General features: G+C 43.0%; 1 protein-coding gene across 1 annotated transcript in view; it reads right to left on the reverse strand.

Annotated features, from left to right (window-relative positions):
* Nucleotides 1-1,107: 1,107 nt before the first annotated feature.
* LOC306913802 (GTPase IMAP family member 8-like) overlaps nucleotides 1,108-16,438 on the reverse strand; it is a gene marked incomplete at its 3' end in the record, with an annotated part of 81,873 nt that continues 66,542 nt past the window's right edge. The window contains exons 4-10 of the mRNA XM_079490615.1: nucleotides 6,151-6,754; nucleotides 5,565-5,683; nucleotides 3,562-4,225; nucleotides 2,174-2,241; nucleotides 1,989-2,067; nucleotides 1,255-1,322; nucleotides 1,108-1,125 (exon numbers count right to left, since the gene is read on the reverse strand). Coding sequence (XP_079346741.1) covers nucleotides 1,108-1,125; nucleotides 1,255-1,322; nucleotides 1,989-2,067; nucleotides 2,174-2,241; nucleotides 3,562-4,225; nucleotides 5,565-5,683; nucleotides 6,151-6,754 — 1,620 coding nt within the window. The remainder of the gene's footprint in view (nucleotides 1,126-1,254; nucleotides 1,323-1,988; nucleotides 2,068-2,173; nucleotides 2,242-3,561; nucleotides 4,226-5,564; nucleotides 5,684-6,150; nucleotides 6,755-16,438) is intronic.

The raw sequence follows: 16,438 nt of genomic DNA on the forward strand, positions 1-16,438 counted from the left end.
CAGTCACAATGTGGGACAGGGTCTCAGTTTGAACACTGATGCCTGTCAGTCACAATGTGGGACAGGGTCTCAGTTTGAACACTGATGCCTGCCAGTCACAATGTGGGACAGGGTCTCAGTTTGAACACTGATGCCTGTCAGTCACAATGTGGGACAGGGTCTCAGTTTGAACACTGATGCCTGTCAGTCACAATGTGGGACAGGGTCTCAGTTTGAACACTGATGCCTGTCAGTCACAATGTGGGACAGGGTCACAATGTGGGACAGGGTCTCAGTTTGAACACTGATGCCTGCCAGTCACAATGTGGGACAGGGTCTCAGTTTGAACACTGATGCCTGTCAGTCACAATGTGGGACAGGGTCTCAATTTGAACACTGATGCCTGTCAGTCACAATGTGGGACAGACAGGGTCTCAGTTTGAACACTGATGCCTGTCAGTCACAATGTGGGACAGGGTCTCAGTTTGAACACTGATGCCTGCTAGTCACAATGTGGGACAGGGTCTCAGTTTGAACACTGATGCCTGCTAGTCACAATGTGGGACAGGGTCTCAGTTTGAACACTGATGCCTGTCAGTCACAATGTGGGACAGGGTCTCAGTTTGAACACTGATGCCTGCCATGTCACAATGTGGGACAGGGTCTCAGTTTGAACACTGATGCCTGTCAGTCACAATGTGGGACAGGGTCTCAATTTGAACACTGATGCCTGCCAGTCACTTTGTGGGACGCCTGAAAAGTCTTGGAAATGAGAGACTCCACGCAACGGCCGGGGGACATCTGGTCACCCTAAATGTTCATCTCAGAGCAGCCTACTGATCATTCTTTAATGAAACTGCATGAACACACATTTTAGTAAGTAATGTGTGTCCACATAAGAGGACAACAGTAAGACTCACTACTTGGTTCTTGTGGCTCCGTCATCACAAACGTCAACATCGTCTCGATCAGCTCCTCCTCTCTCTTCTTCCATTCTTCTGCTGTTAGAGTTTTAACTCCTGTCAGTCTCTCAAACAGAGTCTTCTTCTGTCGTGTCTCCTTGTCACAATATCAACAGGAAAGAGGGAAATTTTTAATTAGTGAAAAAGCACAAATATCATCAGCACTTCAATCTGATTTATCTTCCTATATAAAAACAACAATGGACAAATATGATCAGTTACATTTTAATTTGTAACCAAAGCTCTTAGTTATCAACAAAGTGTTATGCTATGTTGATTAATGTAATACATAGACCACAATGGAAACACTTACATCAGTCTCTGCCTGGCTTGAAACGACACTCATGGTGTCAAATCCTGAAGAGCGAGTTCCTCCACTCACTGGAACACAAGACAACAGACAGCAACACATTTACACTGACAATATGAACACAAGACAACAACACATTTACACTGACAATATAAACACACTCACTGGAACACAAGACAACAGACAGCAACACATTTACACTGACAATATAAACACACTCACTGGAACACAAGACAACAGACAGCAACACATTTACACTGACAATATAAACACACTCACTGGAACACAAGACAACAGACAGCAACACATTTACACTGACAATATAAACACTCACTGGAACACAAGACAACAACACATTTACACTGACAATATAAGCACACTCACTGGAACACAAGACAACAGACAGCAACACATTTACACTGACAATATAAACACACTCACTGGAACACAAGACAACAGACAGCAACACATTTACACTGACAATATAAACACTCACTGGAACACAAGACAACAGACAGCAACACATTTACACTGACAATATAAGCACACTCACTGGAACACAAGACAACAACACATTTACACTGACAATATACAATTAAAAACAACTGGATGTGAAAACCCTACATGACACTGTTCCTCTTGACCTCTTACACACAAAAGGTCATCACACAAACGCGCATGCAAGCACACACGCAGGAACAATGCCAATATGCTGCAGACAGGATATTGATACTCACTACTCGGAGGAAGGTGCACCATGCTGTTCCTTCTCCTGACATCTGGCAGGGTTGATTCTTCTAGCCCCGTCACCACAGACTGGAAATACAATGAAACATAAAGTAACGAAATGAGAACTTAAATGCGTGTGATTAAAGTCAGACTAAAGTTTCATCTATGAAACATCTTCCTCTCTCACACTTACATCAGCATCAGTGAAGGTTGGAGCTCCACTGGCGGTGTCATATCCTGAAGAGCGACTTCCTCCACTCACTGGAACACAAGACAACAGACAGCAACACATTTACACTGACAATATAAACACACTCACTGGAACACAAGACAACAGACAGCAACACATTTACACTGACAATATAAACACACACTGGAACACAAGACAACAGACAGCAACACATTTACACTGACAATATAAACACACTCACTGGAACACAAGACAACAGACAGCAACACATTTACACTGACAATATAAACACACTCACTGGAACACAAGACAACAGACAGCAACACATTTACACTGACAATATAAACACACGACAACAGACAGCAAACATTTACACTGACAATATAAACACACTCACTGGAACACAAGACAACAGACAGCAACACATTTACACTGACAATATAAACACACTAACTGGAACACAAGACAACAGACAGCAACACATTTACACTGACAATATAAACACACTCACTGGAACACAAGACAACAGACAGCAACACACTTACACTGACAATATAAACACACTCACTGGAACACAAGACAACAGACAGCAACACATTTACACTGACAATATAAACACACTAACTGGAACACAAGACAACAGACAGCAACACATTTACACTGACAATATAAACACACTCACTGGAACACAAGACAACAGACAACACATTTACACTGACTATAAACACACTCACTGGAACACAAGACAACAGACAGCAACACATTTACACTGACAATATAAACACTCTCACTGGAACACAAGACAACAGACAGAAACACATTTACACTGACAATATAAACACAATCACTGGAACACAAGACAACAGACAGCAACACATTTACACTGACAATATAAACACACTCACTGGAACACAAGACAACAGACAGCAACACATTTACACTGACAATATAAACACACTCACTGGAACACAAGACAACAGACCGCAACACATTTACACTGACAATATAAACACACTCACTGGAACACAAGACAACAGACAGCAACACATTTACACTGACAATATAAACACACTCACTGGAACACAAGACAACAGACAGCAACACATTTACACTGACAATATAAACACACTCACTGGAACACAAGACAACAGACAGCAACACATTTACACTGACAATATAAACACACTCACTGGAACACAAGACAACAGACAGCAACACATTTACACTGACAATATAAAATTAAAAACAACTGGATGTGAATACCCTACATGACACTGTTCCTCTTGACCTCTTACACACAAAAGGTCATCACACGCACGCACGAACGCGCGCATGCAAGCACACACGCAGGAACAATGCCAATATGCTGCAGACAGGATATTGATACTCACTACTCGGAGGAAGGTGCACCATGCTGTTCCTTCTCCTGACAGCTGGCAGGGTTGGTTCTTCTGGCTCCGTCGTCACAGACCTCCTCATCCTCTCTATCATCCACTGCTCTCTCTTCTTCCATTCTTTTTCTGTTAAGGTTTTCTGTCCTTTCAGTCGTTCAATCACGGTCATCTGTCTTGAAGGTCCAAAGTGTCCTCTGTCCCTCATCACCATGTCTTCTATTTTCTCCATCAGCTCTGTGACTTCTGAAATGTCCCAGTTGTAGGAGTTTAGAACATGGTACCTGTAGCCACATTTCTCCAGGATCCTCCTCAGAGGTTCTCCTTCAGCCTCGATGTACTCCTCAACACGTCTCCCTCCCAGCCAGTATCCCCACGTGAACAGAACCAGAGCGCGTCTCCAGACTCTGTCCCCCAGCAGCTCCATGTGTTCCTCCACTGATCTCCTGTCAGCTTCACAGAATCTGGACCAGACAGGAACAGTCACCAGGACAGCGTGGGGTCCAGGAGAACACAGAGTCACACCGTGTAGAAGGACGTCTTTGGTCTTCTGTGATGGAGGTGTAGTCGACCAGTCTGGACAGTTCACCACACTCACTGTTCTGTCAGCAACTCGTCTCTGTTGTCTGACACATTCTGTCAGTTTAGTCTGGGTTTTAAACTCCTGGAATATGAAGTTTACTGTATGTTAGTCATAATAATCAAAGCATTCACTCTATTCTGTCCTCACTGGAGTTGCTCTTAAATCTTACCAGATATTAACTCACTGAATGTATATATTCTCATTTACTTTGTCTAAAGCCCAACACACACCGTCTGTGATGCGGGTGCGCAGCGACGCGGCACAGTATTGCCGCGCGTCACAGCAACACCCACAGGACGCGGCGCGCTACCGCGCGGCTGGCCAGCCACGCCCACGGATTCCCCGATGGAGGCCGCGCGGCAACGCCTGGGAAATAGAACAGCGGCGTATCGGAGCGTCAGGCGAGGCGTGAACGTGCGCCAGCGCGCGTCTGACGCCGCCGGTGTGGGATAGGTTCAATGAAAATAACGGAGGCGGCTGTTTTGACGCGCGGCGTTCACAGACGGTGTGTGTTGGGCTTAACAGTGACAGTAATATGGGATTAATATCGTTCATTAATCTGAATTCTGAAACGAACAAATCTCTAAAAGTTTAAACTCTGTCTGAAAGCTGTTAATTTGACATTCTATCTTCTCCACAGGATGTTCAGAGCAGTTTATTAACACATTCATCCATTCAGACCTGACGTCCACATTTAAAAAATATCTTCTAAATCATGACAATTTTCTGTTTCTGTATCAGCGGTGCTCAATATTTATTGTCAAGGACCCCAAAGATTATATGTAATTGGCCGACAACCCCCATCTCAAAAATATGTTGTTCCAGGGACCCCCCCCCCCCCCCCCAGAAGCAAAGATATGAGTTGAAAACGTTCGCTCTGAAAGAATATATATTCAAAGATTTGCGCCGCATTTTTGCGATTAAAAAAAGAAATAGCAGATCTACAAGCTCATAGCGCGGCACTCGGTGCCGCGCTATGAGCTTGTAGATCTGCTATTTTTCAACAGCTAAAGCATAACATAATGCTTGAAACACAAAGGGGTTCCCGCCCACAATGGGTTAAGATGCTGATTCTACAAATGCCTTCTAAATTAGTAGTTGTTACATTTTCAAGATAAATAAAAACTATAAATAGCAGAAGTGACGTAGGATGAGCTGTACATCTGATATTTATGAATAGCTGCACAAATCTAAAATGACACATTACTGTGTCTTGATCAGTGACACTTCACTGATCACATGATCAATAGACATTCATGACAGCAGATATATATATATATATATATATGTATAGTATAATATTATATTATATACTGTTACATTATCTTCAGAAAACATATTTGATCTCTTTACTGTTTATTAACTTAGAGTGAAGTCATTCATTATAATTATAACATCACATTCATATAATATTACTCACCTTGTATAGAGTTCGTTTAAACACAGTATCCTGCAGTATGAGATCTCCAGCTCTGCTTCTCTGATTCTGTTCTCCACCAACCAGCATCACCTTCACCTCTGGTAGACTCTGATGTTCTCCTGACGCACGCACACGCACGCGCACACGCACACACACACACACACACACACACACACACACACACACACACACACACACACACACACACACACACACACACACACACACACACACACACACACACACACACATTAGTGAGATTAAACTGCATAAATGATTGCACTAAACTGACCACAGAACAATACATAATGTATCATTTGAAGTTATACTGACTAGTATCATGTGATCAATTATGTAAATGAGTTGAAATGCATTAATTAAAGCACCAATATAATAATATAATGTTCATTAGATCAGTTCAATGGAGGAACAAGTACTGTTATTTAACCCATTAAAACCAGGAAAGGATCCATCCATGCACACACACACACGCACACACACACACACACACACACACACACACACACACACACACACACACACACACACACACACACACACACACACACACACAGATGAACATCACCTTCAAACAGAGCTTTCAGAGCAGTTCTTTGTCTCTGTATCTTGGTCATCAATGTGTGGACATGTTCCTCTCTGATCTTCTTCCTCTCTGACGTCGTCTCTGAAACATCTCCACCATCTTCATAGTGTCCACCTCTGTTTCCTGCCACCATCTCCTCCATCTTCTGCAGCAGCTCTGTGACCTGAGTGTCATCTGTCTTCTGGTTGTTGAAGACATGGTACCTGTTCCCACATGTGTCAAGAAGCCAGCGGAGGTCTTCTCCTTCAGCCTCGATGTGCTGCTCGATGCTTCTGTCTCCCAGACGGTCTCCATAGGTGAACAGGACTATAGCATGACTCCACGCGCTCTGTGACAGAAGGGTCATGTGTTCCTCTACTGCTACTCTCATTGCTCTGGTGAATGCTCTACGAAGAGGAACGGCCAGAAGGACAGCATGTGGTCCAGGAGGACAGAGAGACACACTGTCCTGGATCTCCAGTTTGTCCATCTCTGAGGTGTCCTGTAGTGGATGGTTGTACCGCCAGCCTGGTGAGTCCACCACTGTCACATGTCTCCCTGCTACGCTACCCTGTCTCACCTCACACTGTGTTGACCTCTGACCTGCCTGACTAACTTTGAAACCCCTTCCTCCCAGAATGGTGTTTCCTGCTGAACTCTTCCCAGATCTCTGCCCTCCCAGCAGCAGAATCCTGAGGTCAGTCAGTCCTGTCAGAGAAAACATTGTTTACTTTCACTTTGACAGTTTCTTATTTAAAAACTGGAGACATATAATTATTTCATCATTCATCGCAGTACAAATGGCAAACAATAGCAGATCTACAAGCTCACAATTAACACAATATGTTTTGAGCTTGTAGATCTGCTTGGAAATGTTCGCCTACAGTGTAATGACATGCCCATATTAGGAATGATGATTGATTAAGAACCAGGATACAATGTCCAGGAAATTATATGTTGTTACTAATATCTAATTCATAATATCTAATTAGGTTTGTTCAGTGTACAGTTCAGAATGTCCACCAGGAGACATCACAGAATAATACTAACGTACGTACATTACTACTTAGACTAGTGTGTGTGTGTGTGTGTGTGTGTGTGTGTGTGTGTGTGTGTGTGTGTGTGTGTGTGTGTGTGTGTGTGTGTGTGTGTGTGTGTGTGTGTGTGTGTGTGTGTGTGTGTGTGTGTGTGTGTGTGTGTGTGTGTGTGTGTGTGTGTGTGTGTGTGTGTGTACCAGTATCTTTTGGAAGTCCAGTGGTTCGTTTCAGAGAGTCTGTCCTCCTTTGTTCTGCTCTTCTGATGATAGTTCTCTCCTTCTCCTTCAGTTCCTCTGAGACGTGTTCTTCTGTCTCATAGTGACCACCACTACTCTTCACCATCTGATCTATCTTCTCCATCAGCTGTGTGACCTGACTACCATCTCCTCTGTCACTGATGTTAAGAACATGGAAGCGACCTTCACATTTCTCAGTGAGATATCTTAATTGACGATTAGATCTAATGAGATCAGGTCTCATGTTGGTTTTATCAGCTACAGTGAACACCATAATAGCGCGTTTCCACACTCGGTCACTGAGGAGAAGACTCACATGCTCCTCTGCTGACAGATCTGTTCCTACATTTGGGGCGTCCAATGGCATCACTAGGACGAAGGCATGTGGTCCTGGAGGACACAGACTCACACTATGTTGGATTTCTAACTGGGTCAGTTTTGGGGTCAGATCTAGGGGATGAAAAGACCACCATCCTGGAGTGTCGACCACACTGACCTGTCTCCCTGACACTAACTCTTGTCTCATGACACTCTTAGTTGTGTTTGTTTTAAAACCATCTCTGCCCAGGATGAGGTTTCCTACTGAACTCTTTGCACTGGGTCTTCCCCCGATCAGAACAATGCTCAGTTCTGACGGCTCGCTGTTCTTCCCTGGTTGGAGAAATAAACATAATATTGATAAAAATCACAGATGTGACTAAACCAGTATCAGTTTGTTGGTTTCATCTGATTTAGACCTGAGGCCGATTCTACAAATGCCTTCTAAATCAGTAGTTCTCAAACGTTTTCAAGTCAAGGAAAATATTCCACATTTTTATTATTCCACATTTTTCAAACACTCAACACTGAGGCGTGGCACAAAGTGTCATGCTGTGAGCTTGTAGATCTGCTATGCTATAGATCTGCTATGCTATAGATCTGCTATACTATAGATCTGCTATGCTATAGATCTGCTATACTATAGATCTGCTATGCTATAGATCTGCTATGCTATAGATCTGCTATGCTATAGATCTGCTATGCTATAGATATGCTATCCTATAGATATGCTATCCTATAGATATGCTATGCTATAGATATGCTATGCTATAGATCTGCTATGCTATAGATCTGCTATACTAGAACCTCTGTTCTAAATCCTAAGAGTTTTCTGATAAAACTACATTGCTATAAAGTATATATAGGCCTATATATACGTTTAGCTGAACTGTAAAACCACACAGATCCTTTCCCAGTTCTAAAGGGTTGATAGAACACACCAGTGATGGAAGCTGAGGTTCCACTGGCCATCCTGTCTACAGCTGCTGGTTGAACTGTAAAACATTAACATACAGTAAGTTACAATAATCTGCTGTTATTATAGGTTTGTTGTCATTACTGTTATATTGTTATATCACACATTGGACAATATAATGAATATAATATATTTAGACCAGCGGTTTTCAAAGAGGGACCTGCACCAAATGGACCCTCAGGTCCATTTGGTTCCAGTTCATGGTAGATTTCAGAACCACTGCTAGAGATGAACAGACTCTAAATGTGTCTCCATCACAACATCTCTCTCACATGTAATAGTTCTCTGACCGACACCATGTCAACATTAGTGTGTCCACACTAGACCTACTGATTCATTATTTAGAGCCTGGATTCACACATTAATTTTGACTGAACTAACCACAGAGCTCTGTGTGCGTGCGTGTGTGCGTGTGCGTGCACATAAACATTACTAATAATATAACTGTTACAGTGATAATCACATTCCTCACTGTCTGTCATTTTCCACACACACACACACACACACACACACACACACACACACACACACACACACACACACACACACACACACACACACACAAGCAGGTGAAAGCAGATGTTAACAAGCCTTTCTTGTTGTTCTAACCTCGTATCCACATTCATTACAAAAAAAAGTGGTGAAAATAGCAGATCCACAAGCTCAATACACGTAGTATCGCGAAGCATTGTGAGCTTGTAGATCTGCTATTTTCCGCTATTTTCCAGGGACACATGGCGGCCCAGTGATGATACTACGATGTGATTGGACACTAGACTGGCCCAGTGATGTTACTATGATGTGATTGGACACTAGACTGGCCCAGTGATGTTACTATGATGTGATTGGACACTAGACTGGCCCAGTGATGTTACTATGATGTGATTGGACACTAGACTGGCCCAGTGATGTTACTATGATGTGATTGGACACTAGACTGGCCCAGTGATGTTACTATGATGTGATTGGACACTAGACTGGCCCAGTTATGTTACTATGATGTGATTGGACACTAGACTGGCCCAGTGATGTTACTATGATGTGATTGGACACTAGACTGGCCCAGTGATGTTACTATGATGTGATTGGACACTAGACTAGCCCAGTGATGTTACTACGACCTGATTGGACACTAGACTGGCCCAGTGATGATACTACGATGTGATTGGACACTAGACTGGCCCAGTGATGATACTACGATGTGATTGGACACTAGACTGGCCCAGTGATGTTACTATGATGTGATTGGACACTAAACTGGCCCAGTGATGTTACTACGATGTGATTGGACACTAGACTGGCCCAGTGATGTTACTATGATGTGATTGGACACTAGACTGGCCCAGTGATGTTACTATGATGTGATTGGACACTAGACTGGCCCAGTGATGTTACTATGATGTGATTGGACACTAGACTGGCCCAGTGATGTTACTATGATGTGATTGGACACTAGACTGGCCCAGTTATGTTACTATGATGTGATTGGACACTAGACTGGCCCAGTGATGTTACTATGATGTGATTGGACACTAGACTGGCCCAGTGATGTTACTATGATGTGATTGGACACTAGACTAGCCCAGTGATGTTACTACGACCTGATTGGACACTAGACTGGCCCAGTGATGATACTACGATGTGATTGGACACTAGACTGGCCCAGTGATGTTACTATGATGTGATTGGACACTAGACTGGCCCAGTGATGTTACTATGATGTGATTGGACACTAGACTGGCCCAGTGATGTTACTATGATGTGATTGGACACTAGACTGGCCCAGTGATGTTACTATGATGTGATTGGACACTAGACTGGCCCAGTGATGTTACTATGATGTGATTGGACACTAGACTAGCCCAGTGATGTTACTACGACCTGATTGGACACTAGACTGGCCCAGTGATGATACTACGATGTGATTGGACACTAGACTGGCCCAGTGATGTTACTATGATGTGATTGGACACTAGACTGGCCCAGTGATGATACTACGATGTGATTGGACACTAGACTGGCCCAGTGATGTTACTACGATGTGATTCGACACTAGACTGGCCCAGTGATGTTACTATGATGTGATTGGACACTAGACTGGCCCAGTGATGTTACTATGATGTGATTGGACACTAGACTGGCCCAGTGATGTTACTATGATGTGATTGGACACTAGACTAGCCCAGTGATGTTACTACGACCTGATTGGACACTAGACTGGCCCAGTGATGATACTACGATGTGATTGGACACTAGACTGGCCCAGTGATGATACTACGATGTGATTGGACACTAGACTGGCCCAGTGATGTTACTACGATGTGATTGGACACTAGACTGGCCCAGTGATGGTTACTACGATGTGACACTAGACTGGCCCAGTGATGTTACTACGATGTGATTGGACACTAGACTGGCCCAGTGATGTTACTACGATGTGATTGGACACTAGACTGGCCCAGTGATGTTACTACGATGTGATTCAACACTAGACTGGCCTAGTGATGTTACTACGATGTGATTGGACACTAGACTGGCCCAGTGATGTTACTACGATGTGATTGGACACTAGACTGGCCCAGTGATGTTACTACGATGTGATTCAACACTAGACTGGCCTAGTGATGTTACTACAATTTACAATTTAGGCATTTAGCAGACGCTCTTAATCCAGAGCGACTTACATTAAGCAAGAACAAAAGCATGGGAATACATCACATATATAAAAAGCATTTATCAAGAAACATGCGTAAGCTAAGAACGTAGCTAGAACATATCTATATAATGACACTGTACATATAAACTATACATATACTATACTATGCTGTACATATATACTATGAAGTGCTATGACTACATACAATGCAATTATTGTGCTGTCTACATACCATGCTATAAGTCTGTATCAAATGCTATCTAAGTCTAAAAAGTGCTGTCTAAGGGGGTAGGGTAAGTGCTATGGGCCATGGTGGAGTCTGAAGAGGTGGGTTTTCAGACTACGGCGGAAGATCGGGAGTGATGCTGCAGTTCTGACTGCAACGGGGAGTGCATTCCACAGTTGCCACACTACGATGTGATTGGACACTAGACTGGCCCAGTGATGGTTACTACGATGTGATTGGACACTAGACTGGCCCAGTGATGGTTACTACGATGTGATTGGACACTAGACTGGCCCAGTGATGTTACTACGATGTGATTGGACACTAGACTGCAGGTCAAAACGTCAACAGCAACTTCTACTTCGTTAAAGGGCCACTTCACCTCTTTTGCAACCAGAACTTATTTTAATGATGTTTAGGACACAATAAACACTGTCCTGGGTGGAAAATGCAGTCTCACTTCCTTCCTGGACTCAAATTGTGCTGCTGTTATCTACTACAAATACTATTATTATTGACTGATTGCAGTTTCTTTCAGCGGTGGAATGGCCCTATAGGCCTGACGTCGAAATTAAAAAAAAGTCTTCTGAAAGAATATATATATATTCAAAGATTTGTGCCGGATTTTCACGATTTTTCTAAAATAGCAGATCTACAAGCTCGTAGCGCGCCACTCAGTGGCGCGCTACGAGCTTGTAGATCTGCTATTTTTAAATAGCTAAAGTATAACATAATGCTTAGTAAAAACACCAAAAGGGGTTCCCGTCCAGAATGGGTTAAGGATTACATTATAAAAAGCATGCAGCCAGAAGACAGAGTCCAGTAAATAAAATAATAAACATGTCAAACCAAGTCAGATCAGGATAAAGTCCAACAGGTATAAAGTGACAGGTGAATAAAAGCAGATTAAACATCAACAGAACCTCTCTGGACTGAAGGGAGTTCTACTCAATAAAGTCCATCTGGGACTCGGACAGGATTCTGAATCCACTACAAGCATTAGTTTAGATCTGGGACTCTGACAGGATTCTGAATCCACTACAAGCATTAGTTTAGATCTGGGACTCTGACAGGATTCTGAATCCACTACAAGCATTAGTTTAGATCTGGGACTCTGACAGGATTCTGAATCCACTACAAGCATTAGTTTAGATCTGGGACTCTGACAGGATTCTGAATCCACTACAAGCATTAGTTTAGATCTGAGACTCTGACAGGATTCTGAATCCACTACAAGCATTAGTTTAGATCTGGGACTCTGACAGGATTCTGAATCCACTACAAGCATTAGTTTAGATCTGGGACTCTGACAGGATTCTGAATCCACTACAAGCATTAGTTTAGATCTGGGACTCTGACAGGATTCTGAATCCACTACAAGCATTAGTTTAGATCTGGGACTCTGACAGGATTCTGAATCCACTACAAGCATTAGTTTAGATCTGGGACTCTGACAGGATTCTGAATCCACTACAAGCATTAGTTTAGATCTGGGACTCTGACAGGATTCTGAATCCACTACAAGCATTAGTTTAGATCTGGGACTCTGACAGGATTCTGAATCCACTACAAGCATTAGTTTAGATCTGGGACTCTGACAGGATTCTGAATCCACTACAAGCATTAGTTTAGATCTGGGACTCTGACAGGATTCTGAATCCACTACAAGCATTAGTTAAACACTCCTTGGGCTAAAACAGCCATATTAGCTGTCATCACAAATGTGATGAGGACATCACATTTGGGCAAGTGGCTGAATTCAGTTTTTCGTGCAAAACTAATGGTTGGAATGCATTCAGAATCATGAACCCCCCCTAGTTTGACACGTCACATGCTACTGAAAGCAGAATGACATTTAGAAATGTTTTTGTTATAGGTTTTTAATGGTACTCCAGCTTTCAGCCGCTGTTTTTGATTGATATAATATTTATTAACAGTTTGCAGAATTACAGTACATTTCAAGCACAACTCAATACAAAGACTGTTAACTGTGAGTGGACGACCCAATAAAGCATTACACTTGTTTACAAGAGGGTCCACCTTGTTCAATTCATCAAAACATTTAGAGACGTACAAATAGACACTTCTATATAGCCAAGCAAAGTTTCCCAAGGTCGCCGGCCTCGGGCGCCCTAGCTAAATCATTAGAGCAGCCCTTGGGCGACAAAATGTGGAGCTTTTAGACAAATTAGTGCAAAATCACCCTTTTCTATATAAGCTCCTCCACTATGAGGACATTCAGAGCAACATTGATTGAGATACAGGTTTAAATCACCAAGCAACACTCTCTCAATGATGACAGAGGTTAAACTTAAAAGGTCACTAGAATCAGACAAATAGGAGCTGCTAAAACCATGAGGATACAATAAAACTAGAAAAAGTGCCCTTCTGGGCACAGGTCTCCACCAGGAGGATAGGAGTGTGTGTGTGATGTTTGGCAAAATGTTTAGGAGCAATATAAATGTGTGTGTGTGTGTGTGACATGGCTTGGCCTGTTGTAGCGCCACCATGAGGCTGATTTGAAAACTGTCAAGTGACAGCCCATACATCCAAACAGAAAAGTCCTATCTGATTGACAACCCATACATCACAACAGAAAAGTCCTATCTGATTGACAGCCCATACATCACAACAGAAAAGTCCTATCTGATTGACAACCCATACATCACAACAGAAAAGTCCTATCTGATTGACAGCCCATCCATCCAAACAGAAAAGTCCTATCTGATTGACAGCCCATCCATCCAAACAGAAAAGTCCTATCTGATTGACAGCCCATACATCCAAACAGAAAACTCCTATCTGATTGACAGCCCATACATCCAAACAGAAAGGTCCTATCTGATTGACAGCCCATACATCCAAACAGAAAAGTCCTATCTGGTTGACAGCCCATACATCCAAACAGAAAAGTCCTATCTGATTGACAGCCCATACATCCAAACAGAAAAGGCCTATCTGATTGACAGCCCATACATCCACACAGAAAAGTCCTATCTGATTGACAGATTGTACAGATACTGTACACTGTATAATGCTTCCTAATCCACCACGACGGCCGCCTGACTGACTCACTGGCAGTTTTTTGATTGAAATATGTATTAACAGTTTACAGAATTACAGTACATTTCAAGCACAACTCAATACAAAGACTGTTAACTGTGAGGGGACGACCCAATAAAGCATTACACTTGTTTACAAGAGGGTTCACCTTGTTCAATTCATCATAACATTTAGAGACGTATATACACTTCTATAGCCAAAGAACAGAACAGGAATTCATCATAAAGATTTTACGGGGGCCAGTTTAGAATTGCAGCCGTCCGTAGGTGCCCTTTGAGAGCGGTTTTGAAGGAGTCAAGGGATTTGCATGTCTTAATGACTGTTGGTAGGGCGTTCCACATTTTGGTGGCATAGGAGCTAAATTAATGTATTCCCTTGTTTGTGCCGAAGTGGAGCTGCTTCAGCCGCTGTCACTCATAATGCTTACAAAACAACCTCAGAAATAATACAGGAATATGAATGCATGCTTTCTTAACGACCTCAGACAATAAGAATTTAATTTAATAATTTAATAATATTGCTAGTCATAACTTTCCCTCCTCCCCCCACGGCTGCCGTGGCCGCTGCTGGAAAATGCACTCGCTCTCCCTCAAAAACATAAAATAAAAATAAAATAATCCTAGCTGTCGTTTGCTACAGTATTGAAAACAAACAGTATTGTAAATTAAAAAGAAGACAATACTGCATTTGTGTAAGAGAAATAATAATACAAACGTTTTTTCGGTCATTTGTCTAGAAAATTATTTGTGAAAAATCGTTTGGTGAAGCTAATATCGTTCACTGTAGGCCAGTGGTTCCCAAAGTGGGGTCCGGGGACCCCCAGGGGTCCTTGAGGGAGTTCCAGGGGGTCCCCAGCTAAATGATAGTTTGGAACCAATTGGACCCTCGAGGGTCTGTATTCTCTGTAACTCTGAGAGTGTACAAATGGAACCAAATGGACCCGTTAGGGTCCATTTGGTGTACACTCTCAGAGTTAAATAAACATTGATTTTACAATATAAATTGGGGGTCCCAGAGATGCCATTAAATGAGCATTTAATGGCATAAAACGTATTCATGTCAAACGGGGGGTCCTTGAAATGAAACGGGTTGAGAATCACTGGCTTGAGCCGTAGAAATGTTCCTCGTATGCATGGGGGTCCCTATAGCTGCTGTATGGTTTCAAACGGGGGTCCGCGGGGTAATACATGTCAATGTGGGGGTCCTTGATATGAAACGGGGGTCCGCGGGGTAATACATGTCAATGTGGGGGTCCTTGATATGAAACGGGGGTCCGCGGGGTAATACATGTCAATGTGGGGGTCCTTGATATGAAACGGGGGTCCGCGGGGTAATACATGTCAATGTGGGGGTCCTTGATATGAAACGGGGGTCCGCGGGGTAATACATGTCAATGTGGGGGTCCTTGATATGAAACGGGGGTCCGCGGGGTAATACATGTCAATGTGGGGGTCCTTGATATGAAACGGGGGTCCGCGGGGTAATACATGTCAATGTGGGGGTCCTTGATATGAAACGGGGGTCCGCGGGGTAATACATGTCAATGTGGGGGTCCTTGATATGAAACGGGGGTCCGCGGGGTAATACATGTCAATGTGGGGGTCCTTGATATGAAACCGTTTTGGAACAGCTGCTGTAGGCTAGCCGCTCTTTTTACAGCGTGGCACAAGAGGAGCTTCTGTCCAGAACTCTGTCTGTCTGTCACAATATAGTCCAGAACTCTGTCTGTCCGTCACAATATAGAACCAGAACCAGAACTCTGTCTGTCTGTCACAATAT

This window comes from Electrona antarctica (assembly GCF_951216825.1).
Source record: "Electrona antarctica genome assembly, chromosome: 21".
In the NCBI taxonomy this organism is placed as follows: Eukaryota; Metazoa; Chordata; class Actinopteri; order Myctophiformes; family Myctophidae; genus Electrona; species Electrona antarctica.